The 21,986-nt window shown below is 34.1% G+C and overlaps 1 protein-coding gene across 1 annotated transcript in view; it reads right to left on the bottom strand.

The window, feature by feature from the left end:
* Window positions 1-2,213: 2,213 nt before the first annotated feature.
* LOC138331879 (uncharacterized) overlaps window positions 2,214-21,986 on the bottom strand; it is a 31,276-nt gene continuing 11,503 nt past the window's right edge. The window contains exons 11-24 of the mRNA XM_069279720.1: window positions 19,235-19,380; window positions 17,399-17,588; window positions 16,687-16,785; window positions 15,743-15,866; window positions 14,916-14,992; window positions 14,704-14,815; window positions 13,046-13,138; window positions 11,823-11,900; window positions 10,585-10,657; window positions 9,613-9,689; window positions 8,671-8,795; window positions 7,111-7,229; window positions 6,658-6,767; window positions 2,214-2,583 (exon numbers count right to left, since the gene is read on the bottom strand). Of these exons, the coding sequence (XP_069135821.1) occupies window positions 2,401-2,583; window positions 6,658-6,767; window positions 7,111-7,229; window positions 8,671-8,795; window positions 9,613-9,689; window positions 10,585-10,657; window positions 11,823-11,900; window positions 13,046-13,138; window positions 14,704-14,815; window positions 14,916-14,992; window positions 15,743-15,866; window positions 16,687-16,785; window positions 17,399-17,588; window positions 19,235-19,380 (1,606 nt within the window). The 3' untranslated portion in view covers window positions 2,214-2,400. The remainder of the gene's footprint in view (window positions 2,584-6,657; window positions 6,768-7,110; window positions 7,230-8,670; window positions 8,796-9,612; window positions 9,690-10,584; window positions 10,658-11,822; window positions 11,901-13,045; window positions 13,139-14,703; window positions 14,816-14,915; window positions 14,993-15,742; window positions 15,867-16,686; window positions 16,786-17,398; window positions 17,589-19,234; window positions 19,381-21,986) is intronic.

The following is a 21,986-nucleotide window of genomic DNA, read 5'->3' as shown; positions in this document are numbered from 1 at the left end:
TGATGCATTCATGGTGATAACGGAAAGTAACACATCAAAATATTTTGAACATAAGACGTATTACATGTATTTCATAGTTGATTTTGCTTTCAGTTTTTATGCAATGCATGCTTTCGTCTTTCAGTCTTACTCACCTGGTGTTATGCATATATATAACCTACCATTGATACATGTATGACAATGTAAAATAACACGTTAAAGCAGTGTACATTTCAATATACGCATAAAAAAGACAACAAAAGTTCAACTTTGATATGGAAAAATATCAAAATTCGAAAAAAGTTACCAGTGTTGAGTAAGTGTTATTTGCATTGAAGTTTTGTCTATAACAATAGTTTTTTCACTCCCTCTGTCGTGGTATATCAAATTACAAATTCAGGTATTTATCTCGGCAACGTTTCACAGTTTATGTAATTAAATATTATCTTAATGTGAATGCAATTTAAAAATATTCATGGTAACAAACTTATCAATTTTACATTGATTTACAAATAAAATCTGCATTACTTAATGATATTCATAAAGTTCAAAAGTGTAATAAGCAATGTTGAAGGTCAATATGTACATTCAAATTTGTATTACATAAAAATAAACGACAATATATGTCATTGTCATTCATGCAGAATCTTTACATGTACGAATATATGTTTTACAATTGTATAGTCTAAATATTTATTTACGGACTTTTTAACAAAGTAATTTTCATAAACGAAGAAAGTATAATTAAAACATGAAACATCAGAGATGTTAAAGAAAATGGCTGTAAAAGCTATGTGTCAGATAGAGCACCGAAACAAAATATCGTGTGTTTGCAGGATATAACTAGAGTTGTCGCCAGAATGGCCGACTCGCTGCACCTATTTAGCAATTACTCCATTAATAGGAGTCATTGCAGAACCCTATATAATTTTACTCAACTCCCCTTTATGTCAGGGTTCTGTATCACAAATAGTATCAAAATCTGTCAAGAAGTTTAGGAGTTCGTTGGATAAAATTGTGTCTACAACCAAACAGACGGACAACCCGACTCCAGTATTGATGGTTGGTTATAGAAACGCTAAATAATACCTATTTTTATGAGATAATTTTGTGCGAGTGATAACATGTACATCACAGGCAAACGCTCTCTAGGAAATGTCCAAAAGCTTAATAAATGCTAGTATTTATAGCTATAACGTATATTATGACGATAGTAGTATTGTATACAACAATTATGATAAAACGATTGCCAATGGAATACTGCTATGAGAATTACTGGTTCATTTAGCATTACTGAGCTATCCTATATATCAGATATTTTTATTATATTATAGTGATTTGTGATCAGTAAAATGATTGTCCTCCTTACCTTTGGATACAAATATATATTGTAGATATATGTTAATTCTTTCTCATTTTATACAATGATCATCGTTGTTTTTGTTTTCACATTTTCAATTTTGATGTATTAAATAAAACATAATAATTAATCATTCATTAGAATAGTATGATAGGAAAGAACACAACATGGACACATAAACATTGATGTAAATATAACACGTGCTGTATACAATTAACGCTTATCAAAATAGTTTTGGTATGTACAGAATAGGTTTAAATGTCTTGTATAGATATGATTCTTTCACCGGATTAGTCCAGCACACTGAACATACTGAGATATGGCGTTATCAAATGATCCAACATAACTACCAAACTCATACTTTCCAGCACACTGAACATACAGAGATATGGCGTTATCAAATGATCCAACATAACTACCAAACTCATACTTTCCAGCACACTGAACATCCTGAGATATGGCGTTATCAAATGATCCAACATAACTACCAAACTCATACTTTCCAGCACACTGAACATCCTGAGATATGGTGGGATATTTGGCGTCAAATGATCATAAATCATACTTTCCAGCACACTGAACATCCTGATATGGCGTTATCAAATGATATAACTACCAAACTCATACTTTCCAGCACACTGAACATCCTGAGATATGGCGTTATCAAATGATCCAACATAACTACCAAACTCATACTTTCCAGCACACTGAACATCTGAGATATGGCGTTATCAAATGATCCAACATAACTACCAAACAATTATAGTGACTTTGACATCAAATGATCCAACATAACTACCAAACTCATACTTTCCAGCACACTGAACATGCTGAGATATGGCGTCTAAAACACAAATACAGCTAAAGAAACTCATGATTGACTTTTTGTATTATTCTGATATGTAATCATAAAAACATGCAGTGTTTCCATACAACCAATGCCGTATGTGCAACAAATAGACAGATCGTTATAGGTATATATAGGTAATATGTATTCACTGCATGAGGATGAAACATGACCTGAAGACTGGACAAGAGACATATACTAAAAAAGCTATGTACTAGAAATAATGTAGTACACTAAAACCAAGCCTACCTATAGAAACAAACATATTGACTGCCTGGCGCTGATGTCCCCGTGGCCCCTGGATGTAGATGTGCTCATGTAGTTCTATTTCGTTGAGGTACTGCTGCATCTTACCATACAGAATACTAGAGCCAGACAAGGCCATACAGACAGCAATCTGTGTAGTGAAATAACATATCATCATTTTTCAACGATTTGTCAATGAATCTTATCCTGAGAGAACAATGTAAACAAGGTCAGCATAAGGCGTGCCGAGTGTTAACTTACCAAAGTCTGAGATTGAGATAACGTTAACCCTTTCTCTTACCCCGGACAGAGATATCCAGTTTTACCGATGTGAGTTTTTCTATCTCACCCTAGGGTAAAGACAAGCTACACAACATCTTTGCACGTGCTCACATAGGGTAAGAGAAAAAATAGTCATTCACCTTCTTTTGGATGAGACAGGAGATCTCTATCCTCGGGATATGATTCTTCAGCGGTCAAAGCCTCGTGTTTGACAACTAAAGAATCTTACCCTCGATTTAAGATTTTCCTGTCTGACCCCATAGGGGGTGACAAATTTTATTATTCTCCTTTGTGAACCCATCTTTATTTGTGTTTTCCAAACTTAAATGAGAAGACTTCTTGTTAGACCACTGTCATAGACCTGTTGAGTTTGTGTCAGTTTAAGTGTCCTCACGCACAATAAACCTCGAAAAATGGGTTAAAACAAAATTCATCCAGAAGTATTGATACTTTTATTATTATTAAACAAGAGATCCCAGAGGGATCTTGGCGCCCACCAAAGAATGATGTCTGACAATGGAAAGAGGGATCTTTTCCCTGCTTTTCAAACTCTTTCAAACATACTACATACGAAATTTAAGACAGATCGCTTCATTACTTTTTGAGAAACAGCGGTGAAATATAAGATAGAGGCTGGTTGGCCATCTTGTTGATCGATCAGTCCCAAAGGTACTATGCACAACTAGGGCCCAAGGGAAACCTTTGCATGGAATTTGAGAGATATCCCTACAGTAATTTCGGACAAATAGCAATAACTATCAACATCCAAGATGGCGGCAGATCAGCATCTTGTTGACCAATAAGTTACGAAATGCAAAATGCAAAACTAGGGCCCTAGGGAAACCTACAGATGAAATTTGAGACAGATCCCTTCAGTACTTTCTGAGAAATAGCGGTAACAAACTTTAGCTATCAAAATCCAAGATGGCCGTTGGTCGGCCATTTTGTTGACCGATCAGTCCCAAAATGCAATATGCACAACTAGGGTCCTAGGGGAACTTACATATGAAATTTGAGACAGATCCCTTCAGTACTTTCTGATAAAAAGCGGTAACAAACTTTAACTATCAAAATCCAAGATGGCCGCCGGTCATCCATTTTGTTGACCGATCAGTCCCAAAATGCAATATGCACAACTAGGGTCCTAGTAGAACCTACACATGAAATTTGAGACAGATCCCTTCTGCATTTTCTGAGAAATAGCGGTAACAAACTTTAACTATCAAAATCTAAGATGGCCGCCAGTCGGCCATTTTGTTGACCGATCAGTCCCAAAATGCAATATGCACAACTAGGGCCCCAGGGGAACCTACATGTGAAATTTGAAAAAGATTCCTTCAGTACTTTCTGAGAAATAGCGGTAACAAGAATTGTTAACGGACGGACGGAAGGACGGACGGACCACGGACGAAAGGTGATTTGAATAGCCCACCATCTGGTGATGGTGGGCTAAAAAAATAAATGCAAAAAGTAACACATCGCTGTAATAGCTAATCCAGCAAAAACAATTTTGTAACATCCCAAAACTACATTCTCCTACAACACTCCAGAAGTGTTATTGTGGTATTAGGCCTATATACCAGTTTACAAGGGTAGACAACTCTAATAAGCAATGTCCCTGCTGACAAGAGTAGATAACTATGTTGTAATTCATAACTGCTTACAAGAGTAGTTAAGTCTGCTGCAGCTTCTGTAAAAACGAAAGACCCAAAACAATTAACTGAGATTTAAAACCATTAAACACTAGATAACTCCAATGAGCAATGTCACTGCTTACAAGAGTAGACAACTCTGTTTATCTATCATGGCCTGGTTGAGAGGGCATTATTGCCTCATAGTATTGTCGAGGTATTATGAAAAGATGGCGTGACGTCACAGAAAGTTTACATCCGGGTCCTCAAAGGTACAAACACAGTATGGCGACTGATAAAAACAATAACAGATACGTACATCCCTGCTTCATAATCGATACTTTGACAAAAGTTTATACTTTCACACTTGCAAATTCTGATTTTGAAATGGTTTCTTATTGTTTCACGTGTTACGGATGTTAACATTTTTTTTATATTTCATTTGTTTATTGCTAAATATAACAAGTGTATATTTAGTGTCGAAGCCACATATCGAAGCGCTGATGGGCCATCACACGTTCCCGATTTTGTTCATACGTATAAATTGAGGTTGTGAAAAAGGTGTTTATGAATAAATGATTTATTTCAATGTATCATGTTTCTGTTAAACATGAAAAAGCTGTTCACAACACGATATGATATAAACAAAACGTGAACCACCTGACCAGACCACGGCCGCTCGTGTATGGCTTCATCGCTGGTAGAAATAAATCATATGAATGATTACCAACACTTTTATCTAAAAAAGTACTTGTTTAAGATATATATATTTCGTTATTTAATATGTACATGTTGTTTTAATGGAATGCCCTTGTATCAACTACTGTGTTACACGTACACGTACATGTATGGCTGCCGATCTCGAAAAATAATATATGGTGAAATCGTTCAGTTTTCATGCTGCATATTTCATTTTTAATATTTCATTTTCAGCCGCTTTTATGCCATGGACTGCTGTGTTAAGTCTCCAATTGAAATGGTATTAATTTTATATAATTTGAATACATATTAGGTAGACTTCATTTAAATTGATATAAATTACAGATCGTAGTACTGTACGTAAATGCCGACCAGGATACATTGCGCACGGCTTCGAGAATCCTAAATACTCAAAGTTTTGTTTAAAAATATGATATAATGAACCTACAAACTGACTCATTTGTATGTTATAAACTAAATCCCAAAATTGATGACAAAAATATTAACCAGAATACGTAATTTTATGACACTGAAAACGGACGAAATTCGGGTTCTCGGTTGTACTGTAATGGCTGCCGTGGGCTTGGGGTAATCTACGAAAGCAAATGTTTAATTTTGTACTAATCACACATCGTAAGGTGTTTTATCAAGAAACCCTTCGAAAACAGTAATTGCTTATAATTATATTTTGGGTGACTTTGAATTTAATTTGTAATTTCAAATTGATATTTGCAATATATCTGTCAATGTTTATACGTAATGGCGACCGTGTTTTCTCGTGGCGGTCGAAAATGGAGTATAAACAGAGTAAAATATATGAATACCATATGTTTAAAATTGTAAATTATTGTAAAATATTTTTATTTACACTTTTCGAAATGTAAATAACGCAATAGTTCTCGGATTGTCGTACTATTTATTACAATAAAATGTAAACAAACATCGCAAGCGGCTGTGTTCCCTCAATGTTTATGTGTACAGATATAGGAGTTGTACCTTTGAGCGCCCGGATGTACCTTTGTGTGACGTCATCGCCATCTTTTCTGAAATCTCCTATAGTCGAAGTATTATTAAGGGCACTATCCTACATGTATCAAGAGACAATACTATGAGCCAATGGTACCATTTCAACCAGGCCATAATGGGTTTAGTACATCATCCTCACGTGAGACCCGTTTTTATGTCATCGTAACAGAAGCATGTCAAACCGACTTCTCGCAACGCTACATCTTCATTTCCTCACCACGTTATTACATTAAAAGTACAACATATGAATTTTCGTAGCAATCTGCATGTCTATGAAATGGGATTCAGCTTCAGAAAACTGTCTTCTGTAGAAAAGCAACATTTGCTTCCATCCCTATACACAACAGCCTGCCCGCCATCTTGACATCTTGGTCGAAGTGCAATGTTATAATGACGTCATGTAATGGTGACGTCACAATACATTCACATTAAATTTTACGCCACTTCAACAGTGCCTGTAGTGCAAATAGTACCCATGTGTGTAGCCAATCAGAATCCAGAAGTCTGTCACGTTATGTACTAAGTTGTAATTCATAACTGCTTATAAGGGCAGATAACTCTATGTTGTAATACTGATAAATACTCACTCTGTATGGTCCTTTGATTTGTGTAAACTTGGTCTGCTGGAAAGTCTTGATGAGTTCACTCAGAGGTACGTAGGCTCCTGTGTCCAGTACAATCAGGGCAGTGGGGCAGCCTAGGGAAATACAAATGATCCATGGGCTAAAAACAATCAAAATACAATCAGTGCAGTGGGGTAGCCCAGGACAGTGGGGCAACCTACAGGATACAAAAGATCCAAAACAATTAACTGAGATTTAAAACCATTAAAAACTAAATATTCAGATTCGCCTACATGACTCCTGTGCTTATCAATCATACAGGAATTGAAAATGGCAAATATTTATGATGGACTATTCACAGTTAGTGTCCCACAGTTGTTAAAACATAATCACATAGACTTTTTCTGAAACAACTGCATTATAACAGGTCCTTATAACAGAAAAATATGAAGGTTACAACAGGTTACAAGGTCATACCGTGACAATCCACACCGGGGATGTGGAAGACGTACGTATCCCAGTCCTCGGGTTTCATATTCTCTGCCGACCACATCCGCTCTGTGATAGCATTAGTCCGCTCAAAAAACAAGTCCATCCTTCAACATAGGCAATACAAATACATAAACAATTACTAAGTTGATGTTGATTGATAACTTCATTCCTTATTAATAAACAAATTTTGTTTAAAACAAACTTCATTAAATAATTAACAATAATTTATTTTTCTTTGTTTTCATACCAAATCTGGCTTTCTGATTGGCCAATATTTTTTTTGCATACCACTATGAAAAAAAAATCCGAGAATGGCGCGAAACCCCGACGTTATCGTGACGTCAGAATAGAGGCATTGACGTTGCGTATTGATTCGGAAAAAAGAATCCCTTGAACATACTTCATTTTATCAAATAGAGTATAAAATTAATTAAAAGTACTGATGTCACTATTTTATAACTTTATCGGAATATGAAAAAAAAAAAATTGTTTGCAAACTTTTATGAGAATCCGCTATGCGGATTCACACAGTTTGCAAACAATTTTTTTTTCACACCCCGATAAAATTAAAAAATAGTGACATCAATACTTAAATGCAAATTTGTGAATTTTAACTAAGCTAAACATGCAGTAAGTCTCTTTGAATTACTATGACCCTAGATATTGTACAATGTCATGTATTTTACACAGCAGCCCGATTGTAAGCCATTGGTCAGAATTTATGTACATGTATATCTGAAAGGAGAAGAAGAAGCTTAATCAAAGTTAATGTTGATCCAAGGGTATACCCCTCTCAAAAAGGATATCCCTACCTCCAAATCAGATATTGAACACATTTCAAATCACAATGAATGGGATTTTCACTCTGCTTATTGATGAAAGTAACTTTAGGTTATAGTATTGCTTTCTAGTAATAAGGAATTTATTACACCAGAGCAAAACGTTTGTGAGAATACGCTACTTGCATTATACAGTTTGCAAACAAAATTTCTTTCATACCCTGATAAAATTAGAAAATAGTGACATCAATTCTTAAAGATGTATATGCAAAACAAAATGTTGATTTACAGTACAATCAAACCTGTCTATAACGACCACTGAAGGAGAGACAGACAAACGGTCAGTATATTTATATATCTAGACAGGTTGCTTTTATAGACAGGTTGGGGCTTTCGTGCCAAACAGCCAGCCAGAAAATATAACAGAATATTTTCTAGACTCTTTGTACCTAATTAAACATAGAGTAAGAAACTAAAACTCCAGCTTTTGATACCAATATGTAGTCAAATTTAGGTTTAATGTTTAATTTTGGCACTTTCATGCCAAATAAGCCAAAATATGACCACACAGACAATATCCCAATTGACAATAAGCTATACTTTGTTTGAGATTTTTTCACCCTTTGAGACTTTTTTTTCCACATTCATGTGAATACTGCATGAACAATCAAATTGAATATACATGGTACATATTAAGTGATAAGTGCAAAGAGGAAACCCTTCTTTGTACTACACAATCAATAAAGTACGAAATCCCAGTACATACTTAAAGGCTGATCTCCGCAGTACTGACAGGAAATGAGGGTACGGATTTGGAGGAAAGTGGTCGTCTGTTGATATCTCTATCAGGAAATCATACCACACCATATCTAGGTGGGTATCCACAACATACTGTAACAAACATTTGTACAATATCCTGAAAATTCTTAAAAGCATGTCACAAATAGGTCACAAATGCATTTAAATCTGTTTATTATCTGAAGAAACTTACTTTAACCCTATCAGTGTATAAACTTTACCAAAGACAAATTAAACAATCACAATTATTAGTATAATATATATCAACAACACATGGTACTGAGGAAACCAATGGGTTAGGAGTCCCACAATCCCCTCTGTGACGGATTAACGCGTCAAGGGTACCGAAAGAGACTTGAACGTGTTGTGAAATATTGTGAATCTTTTCATCATTATTTTGTTCTTTTTTCGATGCTGTTAAAAAAATAAAGTCTTGCCCTTGTATGTGTTTTGATTGCAATGTGAGGGTGTATTGTTGGCTGATATCTATTTCATGTGTATGTATTTAAAACCATCCGAATATTCAATAAACTGCTGTAATAAGGTGTATTTCTTGGCAGATAAACACAAAGATGCAAAACAACCAGCTGTTTCTCCAAAAAAACACTAGTTGTGCATGTAAACATCTGATTTCCGAGTTTGGAAGGGCCTAAAACTCTTTGATGGCTTTAACTTAAAATTGCCAGTTTTGGGGTTTTTCAATTGTGTATTTAACTTAAAATTGTCAATTTTTGAGTTTTTCAATTGTGTATCAGGTTTGTATCTCCAGTAATATTAGACATATGTTAAACTTTAAATTAATCAACTTTTGTTCCGTGTCATAAGTAACAAAATAGATCAACTTATTTGTTTGCATGAGACCCTAATAAAAAATAAGTCTGCAGCTGATGATGAAATGCATATATTTTACCTTTAAGAGAACAGAATCCTTGGCAATAAGTTTTGATACAGATAAGTTCTCTTCCATATTGGCAGCAACATCAATCACTGCAACAGAATGACATTATTTGAATGTTACTTATCAAGGCAAATCAACAAGAGGCTCACAGGGCATGTATGAAGAAATTAACTCAAAAGCAAAAATCATAGGCAATTAAACTTGTTACAGATTGTTGATGATGATTTGAAGCCAAGACATGAAATTTGAAGCTGATTCAGAAGAGATTTTAATGGAAGAGGAAAATGGTTAAGAATTTAGTTACAACAAAGGGAAAGAAAGGGACCATAACTCCTCAAAATAGTTGTCACAAATATGATAAAAATGTAGCTAAATCTTATTTTTTTTTTAATAAAGACTAATTAAATACTAGTTAAAAGTGAGCTGTTTTTGAATGATAATCATCTATGGAACCTACTAGTAAGAAATGTTGTTAACACACCAGTTATCTTAACTAGTCAATGTTATCCTGGATCAAAACTTAGCAATCATAGCAAAATTTGATCCACAAATTCACTAAAATAGGATCTCTGTGAAAATAACCGGCCACATTTTATACATACAGGATGTTAAATGCCAGCGGTAAAAAAGGAAATATTCACAAAAAATTTGAACATGGAATATTTAATATCAGACAAGTTTGTCATCTTTTTGCAGCCTCTCAATGAATACTCTGCCAGGAACAACTACATGAAACATGATGATTCTAACCCTATTAAAACTGTTAAAGGTAGCTTTAATTTACGTGTTTATGGTAAGTTGGTGAATTTGAAAATCAAAAAGCTCTTCATATTTTTGCAACCTGTGTACTACCTATCCCAACTCAGCACTAGTGTTATGACATGTCATAAAATAGTCTGGTTTGGAAAATCATTGACAAATGCCAATTTATAGACATCAGGAACAACCATAAAAACGACAAAATATTAATCAAGGTTAACTTACCATAAAACTCGTGGTTCTGAATCCTTTCACTTTCTTGACCATGTGTGATGTCACTGAGGTCAAAGTTTTTCCCCTAATGAAAAAATTAACAAATAAAAATCCTCCCAAAATAAAATAATTTTTTTTATAGTTAGTTGATTTGACATTCTTTTCTGTCCCTTAATATTTACAGGTGTTTTTATCAAGAAAATCCATAGATACTAACATGGATATTTTTGCGAGCATTTATAGGATTTCACATTTCGTGATGCTATTTTTTTCAGAATAATACAACTTTTTACTACATAGTTTCATATAACAGATATTTTTCCACTAAATGGAAATTTATAGTAAAATGTCAAAATGCTTTGATTAAATTTTGTCTCCATGGAACACCAGCAACATTCCGACATTAAGGATCTCTCAATGGCGTTCATTGTCAGATAAGATAACAAAGGAACAATTCGTTACAATCAAACCTTGATGTATCGAAGTTCAAGGGACCGACAAAAAAACTTCGAAACATCGAGACTTCAAATTATTCATGGTTAGAATTAGATAAAAAAAAAAATAAAAACAATTATATAATAAATCACGAATATTATTATCGTTAGCAATATATTATAAACAAGACTTACGTTTACTAGGCCTAACCCATGTACATGTGTACATGTGGTGACTATTGAAGCTAACTATTGGTTAATATTACGGATTGAATATAAAAACGAAAGCACACAGTAAAAACAAAACTAAAAAGGAGGAACCGAAAGTGCTACAACACCTACAAAAATATTTCAATTTAGAATGATGGATTTGCTCCACTATTTATGCCGATGTTTGGAATCTAACACTTTTGAATATAAGTTACATTATGTGGCTCGCTGTTTACCATTCCTTAAATTCTACAAACCGCTAGCAATGTCGGCGACGAACATAAAAAACAGTATTTTTGCCATACAAATTATTTAATAAGGTAGCTTGCAAAAGCAAAGCACCTGGTATCGGCCTGATCCGTGATATTAATTATCTTGACAATATTAAACAAGAAACACAAGCTGTCATAATCCCTATTGTCCGGCAAAGGGCCGTCGCAAGACAGGTGTGACAGCATGCCGCGGGGCATTGGTGAACACCTGATCTGTACAGATAAATTTTTTATTCGAATCATCGAATGTCATGATCAGTTACCTAAGATTCTATAACAAATGGCCCATGAAAAAAGTTCGATACAAGCCAATGATTATGAAAGATATACACACCAAAGCATCCGGTCTTTGACGGATCCTGGTTACAGCTGTGCTCTCAGTGGATTCCAGGCGCAAATTCTCTAGATAACTCTATAAAATACACAAAAAAAAAACCATTGCTTTTTTGTAGACACAGTAAAAAAAAATAATGCCCCCCCCCCCCCGCCTCTTTTTCTTGTTCTCCCTCTAAAATATTTTGTAGACACAGTAAAACACAGCTGTAATGAGCCTCTAGGGGCCAACAAAATCACTTCGTTATATGCATAGTTCATATTGTAGATATTGTATAGGAATCTTGTCAGGAAATGAAATTTAATATGTTTTAACCACGAACTTAAAGTAAGCATGTTTTACTGTACAAGGAAAGTACACACAAATTAAATCTGTTTGAATAGCAACAACTTGTATTTAACTGTAAAATTAACTATTGCCAAAGTCAGCCATGTTGTGAATTTGTTCCAAAATAGATCAGACAGATGAAGACAGGTGAGATTACCTTTCATACCTTTAGACAGGTGAGAAAACCTTCCATACCTTCAGACAGGTGAGATAACCTTTTATACCTTTAGACAGGTAAGATAACTTTCCATACCTTTAGACAGGTAAGATAACTTTCCATACCTTTAGGATAACTTTCCATACCTTTAGACAGGTAAGATAACTTTCCATACCTTTAGGATAACTTTCCATACCTTTAGACAGGTTAGATAACTTTCCATACCTTTAGACAGGTAAGATAAGCTTCCATACCTTTAGACAGGTAAGATAACCTTTCATACCTTTAGACAGGAAAGATGAGCTTTTAAACATTTAGACAGGTAAGATAACTTTCCATACCTTTAGGATAACTTTCCATACCTTAAGACAGGTTAGATAACTTTCCATACCTTTAGACAGGTAAGATAAGCTTCCATACCTTTAGACAGGTAAGATAACCTTTCATACCTTTAGACAGGAAAGATGGGCTTTTAAACATTTAGACAGGTAAGATAACTTTCCATACCTTTAGGATAACTTTCCATACCTTAATACAGGTAAGATAACTTTCCATACATTTAGACAGGTAAGATAACTTTCCATACCTTTAGGATAACTTTCCATACCTTAATACAGGTAAGATAACTTTCCATACTTTAAGACAGGTAAGATAACCTTTTATACATTTAGATAGGTGAGATAACCTTTCATACCTTTAGAATAACTTTCCATACCTTTAGACAGATAATATAACGTACCTGTAGGACAGGTAACTCGGGTAAGGTGTCTCCCACTACTTGTATAAACAGGGCCTGACAGTACCAGTTCAAACTGCTCAGGGTCTGAAGTGCCTACAAATAAAGAGAATTTTTAGTCACTCACACTTATATAACCAAATCATTTCAGTTGTTTTTTTCTCTTTCTGACAATTAAAACCATTTTTTCCATACATGAATTGTTTTCCTTACACTATGAATCAACATCAAAGTAATAGAGTTGTCTTTCCTTACCCATAAAATCAACATCAAAGTAATAGAGTTGTCTTTCCTTACCCATAAAATCAACATCATAGATCCAGATTTGTCTTTCCATACCTTTAAAATCAATATCGTAACAACAGATATGTTTTCCCTAACTACTAAACAGTTGTTTTTTTTGCATAACTTTTTTCACCCAAAGTGAAACTGTGGTACCTATAGCATCAAGTTTGCTTGAGTGGAACAAGCTTAGACCCAAAAATTGTTGTTAAATTGTCAGAACTTCCCTTTACAGAAATATAAGGCCTCTGGCACATATTTGCAGCAATATTGCTGAAATACATCATTTTTGTATGCAAATGAGTTTGCCACACACAGTTGTGGCACCAAAGCAACACATATAGTTGTGGCACCAACCGTTAAAGGACTAGGTATGTTAAGGGTGATTTATGGCCCACAAATCCGCTATTTTTCAAAATCTGTTATTTTAAGATGTTAATCTTGCATTTCAAATATTAACTACATACCTGACATATTTGATAGTGCTATAAGGTAATAATTCAATTTTGCTTGTTACGAGCATTTTCATTGGCTTAAAAATTTACTTTATCAGCCCATAAAGGAAAAAATGGCGTCGCCGTTTGTAACGTCGCTTCTGATTGGCTGAGATGACGGCGTAATAATTTCATAGACAAAAGAGTCCCAAAATGAATTTTAAATGTTGAAGAGATTATCTTTAGTAAATTGAATTATAAGGATTAATTTGAATAGATTTTTGATGTTATGGAGATATAACACAAAAATCTGAGTGTACTCTCATCATAAACCGCTTCGCGGTTTATTTAGAGTACACTCAGATTTTTGTGTTATATCTCCATAACATAAAAAATCTATTCAAGTTAATCCTTAAATATAGCAGTTCTAGTTACCATGGCAACCATTTTATTATGCATAAATTATGCAAAATGTGAAAATTTCATGAAAAATTGGCATTTTTTATGCAGTTTTTCATCTAGTTAACATAGAGCGCATTCTAGAACAAACTTTATATTTCTCAAAATGATGTATTCTTCGAGTCTGCTAATTCTCTTAAAATATAAAGTTTGTTCTAGAATGCGCTCTATTGCTTTTAAAAGAAAAACTATCAAAATATATGCCAAAATTGACAAAATTTTCAAATTTGCATAATTTATGCAAAGTTACCATGGTTATATAGCAAAAACATACTTTCTGTCAACAAAAACATCATTAAGTTTTTATCAGGGGTGTATTCAATATTTCAAACGCGGCATCTTAATTTCTAAATACTTAATTTGAAATTTGGTAGATTCAGGGGCCAAAAAGAGCCATTATCATATCTAGTAAATTTAAAAGGTTTTCTGGGAACAACAGGAATCCTAATTTAATACTAATATGAAAGGTCAGATGATAAATCTCACCACTTCTATGTGAGGGCCAGTAGCAAATATGTCTGCCCTTTCTGGAATCAAATCCTCAACTTGTGCTGCCATGGCCCTTCCAGCTGTGATGTATTCACTACTTCGAACATTCCTGAAAGACAGAATTTATTTTCAATCATAATCTATTTTGGGAAGAAAGACAGAAACAAAGAAAGACATCGACAAAAATAAGAAAAGAATCCTTTACTTACAGAGTACTATCAAACAAACTCAGTATGGAATCTCTGTATGATGTCAGGTGCTCTCGTATCACACCTACTTCTTTTGTCTGCAAGGAAATCAATTTAGATAGCATTAGTTGTGCAACAGCTTTTCTTAATATTTGTCAGTGTCTTATTTTGGGCTAAATACCCTCTTCTCCATGAGCAATTGTGCTACTGTATTTTCCCGATATCACATGATTTTCTCCAAATACAGAATTTAAGAAGGAAAATTTGCCAAAAATTTTGAGTATTTTCCCAATATCAGGTATATTAATCACTGTTTTACATATTATTATGGGTATAATTAAGCAAATTTTAGTGAGTATCCTCAAATTCTTTTTTTTGTTTACAAGACATTTGATTAACATGTCAATTAGACTTTTTAAAAGTTTTTTCACTACATTTGGCTTCCCAATTGGTAAAATTTTAGTTTAAATCAGATAACATCTAAATTTTGAATCAGGAACAATGTTACTGTCTGGCTTAGCCTTATTATAAGGAGTGAATATATACACATTGAAGAATTAAAATAGCCATGACTATTCAGGGCTAATATGTATATATCAAGTGTCTAAGATTTTGATAATAATTTTCAAAGCTGAAGAAAAATATTTTTCTTTGTGTATACTTTTACGGCAGAAACATACAGAACATTTTACTTTGATATATTTTTTTGGTCACAAACAAGCTTTTCACTGTTTCTATGTTTTCAAATACAAATATATTAATAATAATTGATAAATTAAAAGTTTAATCTTGATCAAACCGACTTTGAAAGTTTTTTTAGTATTTTTCAGAAGGGATGAGTATCTTACATTAGCAAAGCCTTTGATTATGTATCGTACACTCTTGTTCTGTTCCATTAAGTCATACACACGGCCTGCTGTCCCATGTATAAAGCGATAGATCTCCATCTCCAACTTCTTGTCATTTGTGTTTCTACAAAGCATGGAAAATCTCAGTAAATGGAGAAAGAAATAATGACATAACATAGATACAAAAATTGTACAATAATAAATTTTTCTTTGTTATCATACTAAATCTGACTTTCTGATTGGTCAAATCTTTTTCTTCATACTTCTATAAAGAAAAAAGTCAAGAAGGGTGCAAAGAAAAGCTATCATGACATCAAAATAGAGTCACTGTCGCGGAGTATTGATTTTGAATAATCCCTTTGAGAATCAATGGATTTAAACATTTAAATGTTATTTTGTCCAGTAGTATGAAAAATAAATTAACGTCTATAAGTGAAAATCTGCTACACAGATTCACACAGTTTGCAAACAAAATTTCTTTCATACCCCGATGAAATTAAAACTTACTGACATCCATGCCTAAGTACATTGTATACCTATTTATGCCACAGTCTACAAAGTTAGGTAAACATGCTACATCATCACAGTATCAGAACAAGCTATTAAATTGTGTCATACTTATTATACCTCCTGTTTATGAAAATGATCATTAATGTTGATCATAATCGATCACCAGAAATCGGTTAGAGATCAATCTAAAACTGAACACTTAGAACCTTGAAACTCTTACCAGATATCCTCATTGTTTAATTCCCAAGCAATTTAACTACTGGTAAACCAAGTTATATTTATATTTTTTTCAACCTTAACCCTGTAAACAATGAAAGAACATCATTTTCTTATTTTTTGTTTTATATATTTTTTTTATTAATAGCGGGTGTGAGTAACTGATACCTGCTACCAGCATTAAGACACATGTCTTATCAAACAGTTGCCATAACTACCTGTTCTTTAGCAACAGCAGGAGAATGGAGGTGTAACAAGCATCTAGAGTTGTAGCTGTCTTCACGCTCTCGGAGGCCGCTCTCATCTCCAGCATAGACCTAGTAATCAGTGACAGGTTTCCATAAACATTAATTTCTTTTGCCTCTATAATTATTGAACCATGTTATTGGAACATTACACATTGTGTTGTCTTTCTTGAATTATTGTACATGGATGGTTACATTTTTGCTGATCAAAAGTTTTCCAAACACATTCCAGAAAATGAAATTTTAATGAAAATTCCACATATGTCTATAAGAATACATAGTATTACATACATGATCAATTAATGTCCTAGCTATGAAATCATACAAGGATCATCCTCACCATACAAACTGCAGTAGAACATAAAACTTGTTCGCAACAAGTCCAGTTTATTCACTGATATGTTTTAAATTGCACCTTTTGTACATAATTTACTAAAATTATAGAATCTAGATATTGATTGTGGTATTAAGAAAAATGACAATTATATCATATCAAAAAATTTTTCCAAACGATGTTAACTTTTGAATATCTTTTTTCAACAAATATGTATTTTTGTTTCAACCTGATTTAATATGATCCCAGGCCTTTCTACCTCTGACTGAAGAACATAATCAAAAACTTGAAAAACGTGAAAGGCAAATGAACTAGCCAAAAAATGAAAAAAACAACTGTATACCTACTAACCTAAGAGGGGTGATAATATGAGAAGCATATGGACTGTCCTGAATGTCTCGAGCTCCTGTAAACCCATCAATCTTCACCTGTTTAGGTTTTACAGCCTCAAACCTGTCAAATATGTGTTCTCTAGCTGTGTCAAGGTCCTCTAGTACCAAGGTCTCCTCCTTGTCCTCAGTCTCGTCCTTTCCCTTAACAACTGAGGGGAAAAAAACCAGTCATACAGTTGTAAGTTGTTGTAATGAATTTTTAAGATATTTCTGAAAATTGAGTATGTTTCACTAAAAATTATGACATTTCAAACAATTCCGTATTAATTGATATGCAATAAGCTAGCTGATATAGATACCATATTTGCCGTAATTAGCACCCCTCCCCTAATATGGAGGATTTGAAATTACTTAAGGAATAGATGTTTATTTAGTTGAGGTTATGGGGGTATAATGATAATGGAGCACGTGTAAATTATGTAACCCCGGCGAAGCCGGGCTCCATTAAATTTACACGGGCTCCATTATCATTATACCCTCATAACCTCAACAAAATAAACATCTATTCCTTATATTTACAGTTTTTCAAGTAAATGAATATTATTAATTACGGTGGCAGTTGCATATTTTTTTATTAAAATACACATATTTTTCTCTCTCCCGTCATCGTCAACGAATTTGATTGAACAGCTGATTGGAAACGAGTCATTCATACGTTCCCGCCAAAAGTGGGGTCATGATCCCACGTAGCTACGCCATCGACTATTCACATAACAATCGAATCGCTGCGCGTGTTGTGCTAACATTATACACTGATAATGATAATACTAGAAAGCATGGTTATTGAGTCCATGTCAGTGCAAACTGTAAATATATGTATATAAACACTCTTCATCTGACGGATTTCATGAAATTTTACAACTTTGATGCTTATAACTCATAAAAAACAGTGGTACTGGTGTAGTTGTAAATTGTAATGGATTTTTTTTAGACATTTCTGAAAATTGTGCATATTTCACTAAAATTTATTATTTTTGACACATTTCTGTATTAATTGAAATCCACTAATTAGATACAGATACTATATTTGCCGGAATTTAGCACCCCTCCTCCTATAAGAGCCCCTACCCTCTTCTGGAGAAGGAGCTGAAATTGTATAAAAGCCCCTCATCCCGTGTATTTAACAATATTTAAAAAAAAAATACAACTGTGAACTTGCGAGTCTTTTACATGTGGATCACAACGTAAAGTGTCACAAAGGAAAGTATTCACTGTGACAGATTAATGTGCCTGAAGTATGAAATGAGTTAAAATATGCATGACTGCCTTTTTTTTTTGAGAAAATTTTGGTCTCCAATTAACTTATATTTTAACTCCCTAATAAGCACCCCCTTTGTGAATATTTGTAAACTCCCTGGGCTCTACAGAAAATAAGTGGTACATTTATTTATAATTTTGTTTTGTATGAAAATATAAAGTAAGACATCGTTATATATCACAATATACTCACAATTAATTCATTAATGCATAAAGAAGTTAATAAAGAGTGACTTCCTTAGTCCCCAGGGATTCCTTATATTGTTAGCCAACTTATTTTCTTGTGTGATATAATTTCACATATTTCGCGGGCAATAACCATGTTTCAAATAGTGTATAGGTAAAGCAGAACTAAAGCGGCCACAAAAGTTAACTTTAGTCCTCATGAAATAGTTGTTACGTATAAAATGCAAAATTAAGTCGTTGCAAATATACATGTAAGATGGTTTAGAGTAACCCTGTTTTACTCCAACATAAAATTACAACCATGTGTATATAATGCTATTAGTATAAGCCTGGCACAAGCTGCCATACTTACAGAACAACTGATCTCGGGTGTTCTGGTCCTTTTGATGAGATGCTAACCAGGTCATATATAGCGCCATGTACGCTTCAGCATGACTTCGCTTCAGGAACACAGCCTCATGTAAAGTGGCCATTGGAAACTCACAGAAACTTGTTACACTGCAATTGCAATTTCCAAATACGTTACCCACATGAACTTAGCTGTAGCAATATCAAGTGACAGTTAAAACACATTATCAGACAAAGATGATTATCATACTATGCCAATTTTCTATAATAGAGATGAACCTTACTAGAACTCCTGTCCAGTAGGCCTTGGCCAACTTGTATCCCCAAATAAACATGCCAGTTACACATATCTACACTGTATAAGGATTAATGCCACATTGCAATCCCTTCAGTAGTTTTAAGGAGTAGCCATTTAGTCGTTTTGTAATAAAGGGACATAACTCTAGAAAAGGTGGAAGTATTTTGTTTCCATGTAGATTACACACATATTCCCATCTTATTATTCATTCAACAAATTCATTTATTTATTTATTATTCAAAAATGTATTCATTCAATTATTCATTAAGTCAGTCAGTCACTAAGTCATTGTGTCCATCCACATGTCTGTCCGTTGTCCACTAATAGGCTGCCATAGCAACCAAATCGTTCGGAAAATATTGAAAGGGCATGTACATCTCCATCATATTCTGGTCAGTCCTACTAAATTTCAGAAAAGAAATCCTTTGTTTAACGGGTTAAATGTACAGTCTGAAAAGTTTCGAGTATACAATCTTTGAAATGATATGGCCTAATTAGTGTATGATATTATAGACACAAATTGAAATTATTGGTATATTATGAAATCATTACCGTGTTAGTTTAAGCTTGTATCAGTAATTAGGTTGCCACAACACTCCAACTGCAACTGTCAAACAAAGATTACAACAACAATAAATCAATATTTATATTTATTAAAATCCATTTAAAAAAACAAAAACTCCAAGAAATGTGCTGCCTGCATCAGTAATATCACATGAAAACTATCATACTAAAATTGTTTTCCTTATTTACAGCAACAGTGACTTGATCTTCATCCTATGGATTCCGGATTACAAGAAGTTTGGAGAATGATAAGAGGGGAGAGATTTGGATATAGTTTGAGTTTGATCAGCCCAGGAGAAATTGAATTATTGCATTTATCTGCATCGGATTTGTATTCAATGTATAGCATGGCAACGTATATATTCTATTTTTAGCAAGTGACCTTGACCTTAAATTTGATAATTTGGCTTGAAAAGCAAGCTGATGTTTTATAGTACAAAGAGGATGCATGAATGAACTTTGCATTTGATTGGTTAAAAGAAGCTTGAGTTTTAGTATTAGATACATAATTATACATATCCTAGCTACTCTTAGTATGCAACACTGGATCAGTTATATTTCTTTCTAATTTGTTTAATGTTTTTAATAAGTCACACATCACAACAAGAAAGGTTATAACTATAATGAATTTTGATTTTCAATATGGAGGTTTCGAGATCCCAAAACGCCGTAAGTGTGAAGTGCAATTCATTTTACGGCCGGTTAGTCCCACTTTCCAGTAATTAAGACATCACAAAATTGATGTCACAATCACCAGAAGGTGGGACTTACCGGGGGTAAATTGTATTTTACTAACATTGTTTTGGTATCTCAAAACCACTGTATGAGGTTATAAATAGCAAGTATTATGGAATCTGACAACATCCAATACATTATAAACCATTTTATGTCTAGCTCTTCTTACAGGTACCCAGTATCAAATCGTCAAACTTGGTATAGGATATGTCATAGTACAAAAACAAGAGGCCCATGGGCCTTAACGGTCAATTGACTATTAGTACAATACAACTTAGTCGTTTAAAGATTTTAGCCTTTTTGACCTCTGCAACCTTGATTGAAGGTCAAGGTAGTTCATTTGAATAAACTTGGTAGCCCTTCATCCCAGCATGCTACATGCTCAATATCAGTACCCTGGGCCTTCTGGTTCTTGAGAAGAAGTCATTTAAAGATTTTAGCCTATCTGACCCCTGTGACCTTGAATGAAGATCAAGGTCATTCATTTGAATAAACTTGATAACCCTCCATCGAAGCATGCTACATGCCCAATATCAAGTACCCTTGGCCTTCTAGTTCTTGAGAAGAAGTCATTTAAAGATTTTAGCCTATTTGACCCCCGTGACCTTGAATGAAGGTCAAGGTCATTCATTTGAACAAACTTGGTAGCCCTTCATCCCAGCATGCTACAGGCCCAATATCAGTACCATGTGCCTTCTGGGTCTTGAAAAGAAGTTGTTTAAAGATTTTAGCCTTTTTGACCCCCATGACCTTGAATGAAGGTCAAGGTCATTCATTTGAACAAACTTGGTAGCCCTTCATCCCAGCATGCCACAGGCCTAATATCAGGTCTCTAGGCCTCTTAGTTATTCACAAGAAGTTGTTTAAAGGATTTTAGCCTATTTGACCCCTGTGACCTTGAATGAAGGTCAAGGTCATTTATTTGAACAAACTTGGTAGCCCTTCATCCCAGCATCCTACAGGCCAAATATCAGTACCCTGGGCCGTCTGGTTCTTGAGAAGAAGTCATTTAAAGATTTTAGCCTTTTTGACCCCTGTGACCTTGAATGAAGGTCAAGGTCATTCATTTGAATAAACTTGGTAGCCCTCCATCCAAGCAACCTACAGGCCAAATATGAGTACCCTGGGCCTTCCGGTTATTGAGAAGAAGTCGTTTGAA

This window comes from Argopecten irradians, chromosome 9 (assembly GCF_041381155.1).
Source record: "Argopecten irradians isolate NY chromosome 9, Ai_NY, whole genome shotgun sequence".
Classification (NCBI taxonomy): Eukaryota; Metazoa; Mollusca; class Bivalvia; order Pectinida; family Pectinidae; genus Argopecten; species Argopecten irradians.
Note: the sequence above shows the minus strand (reverse complement) of the source record. Positions and strands in the feature narration are given on the sequence as shown.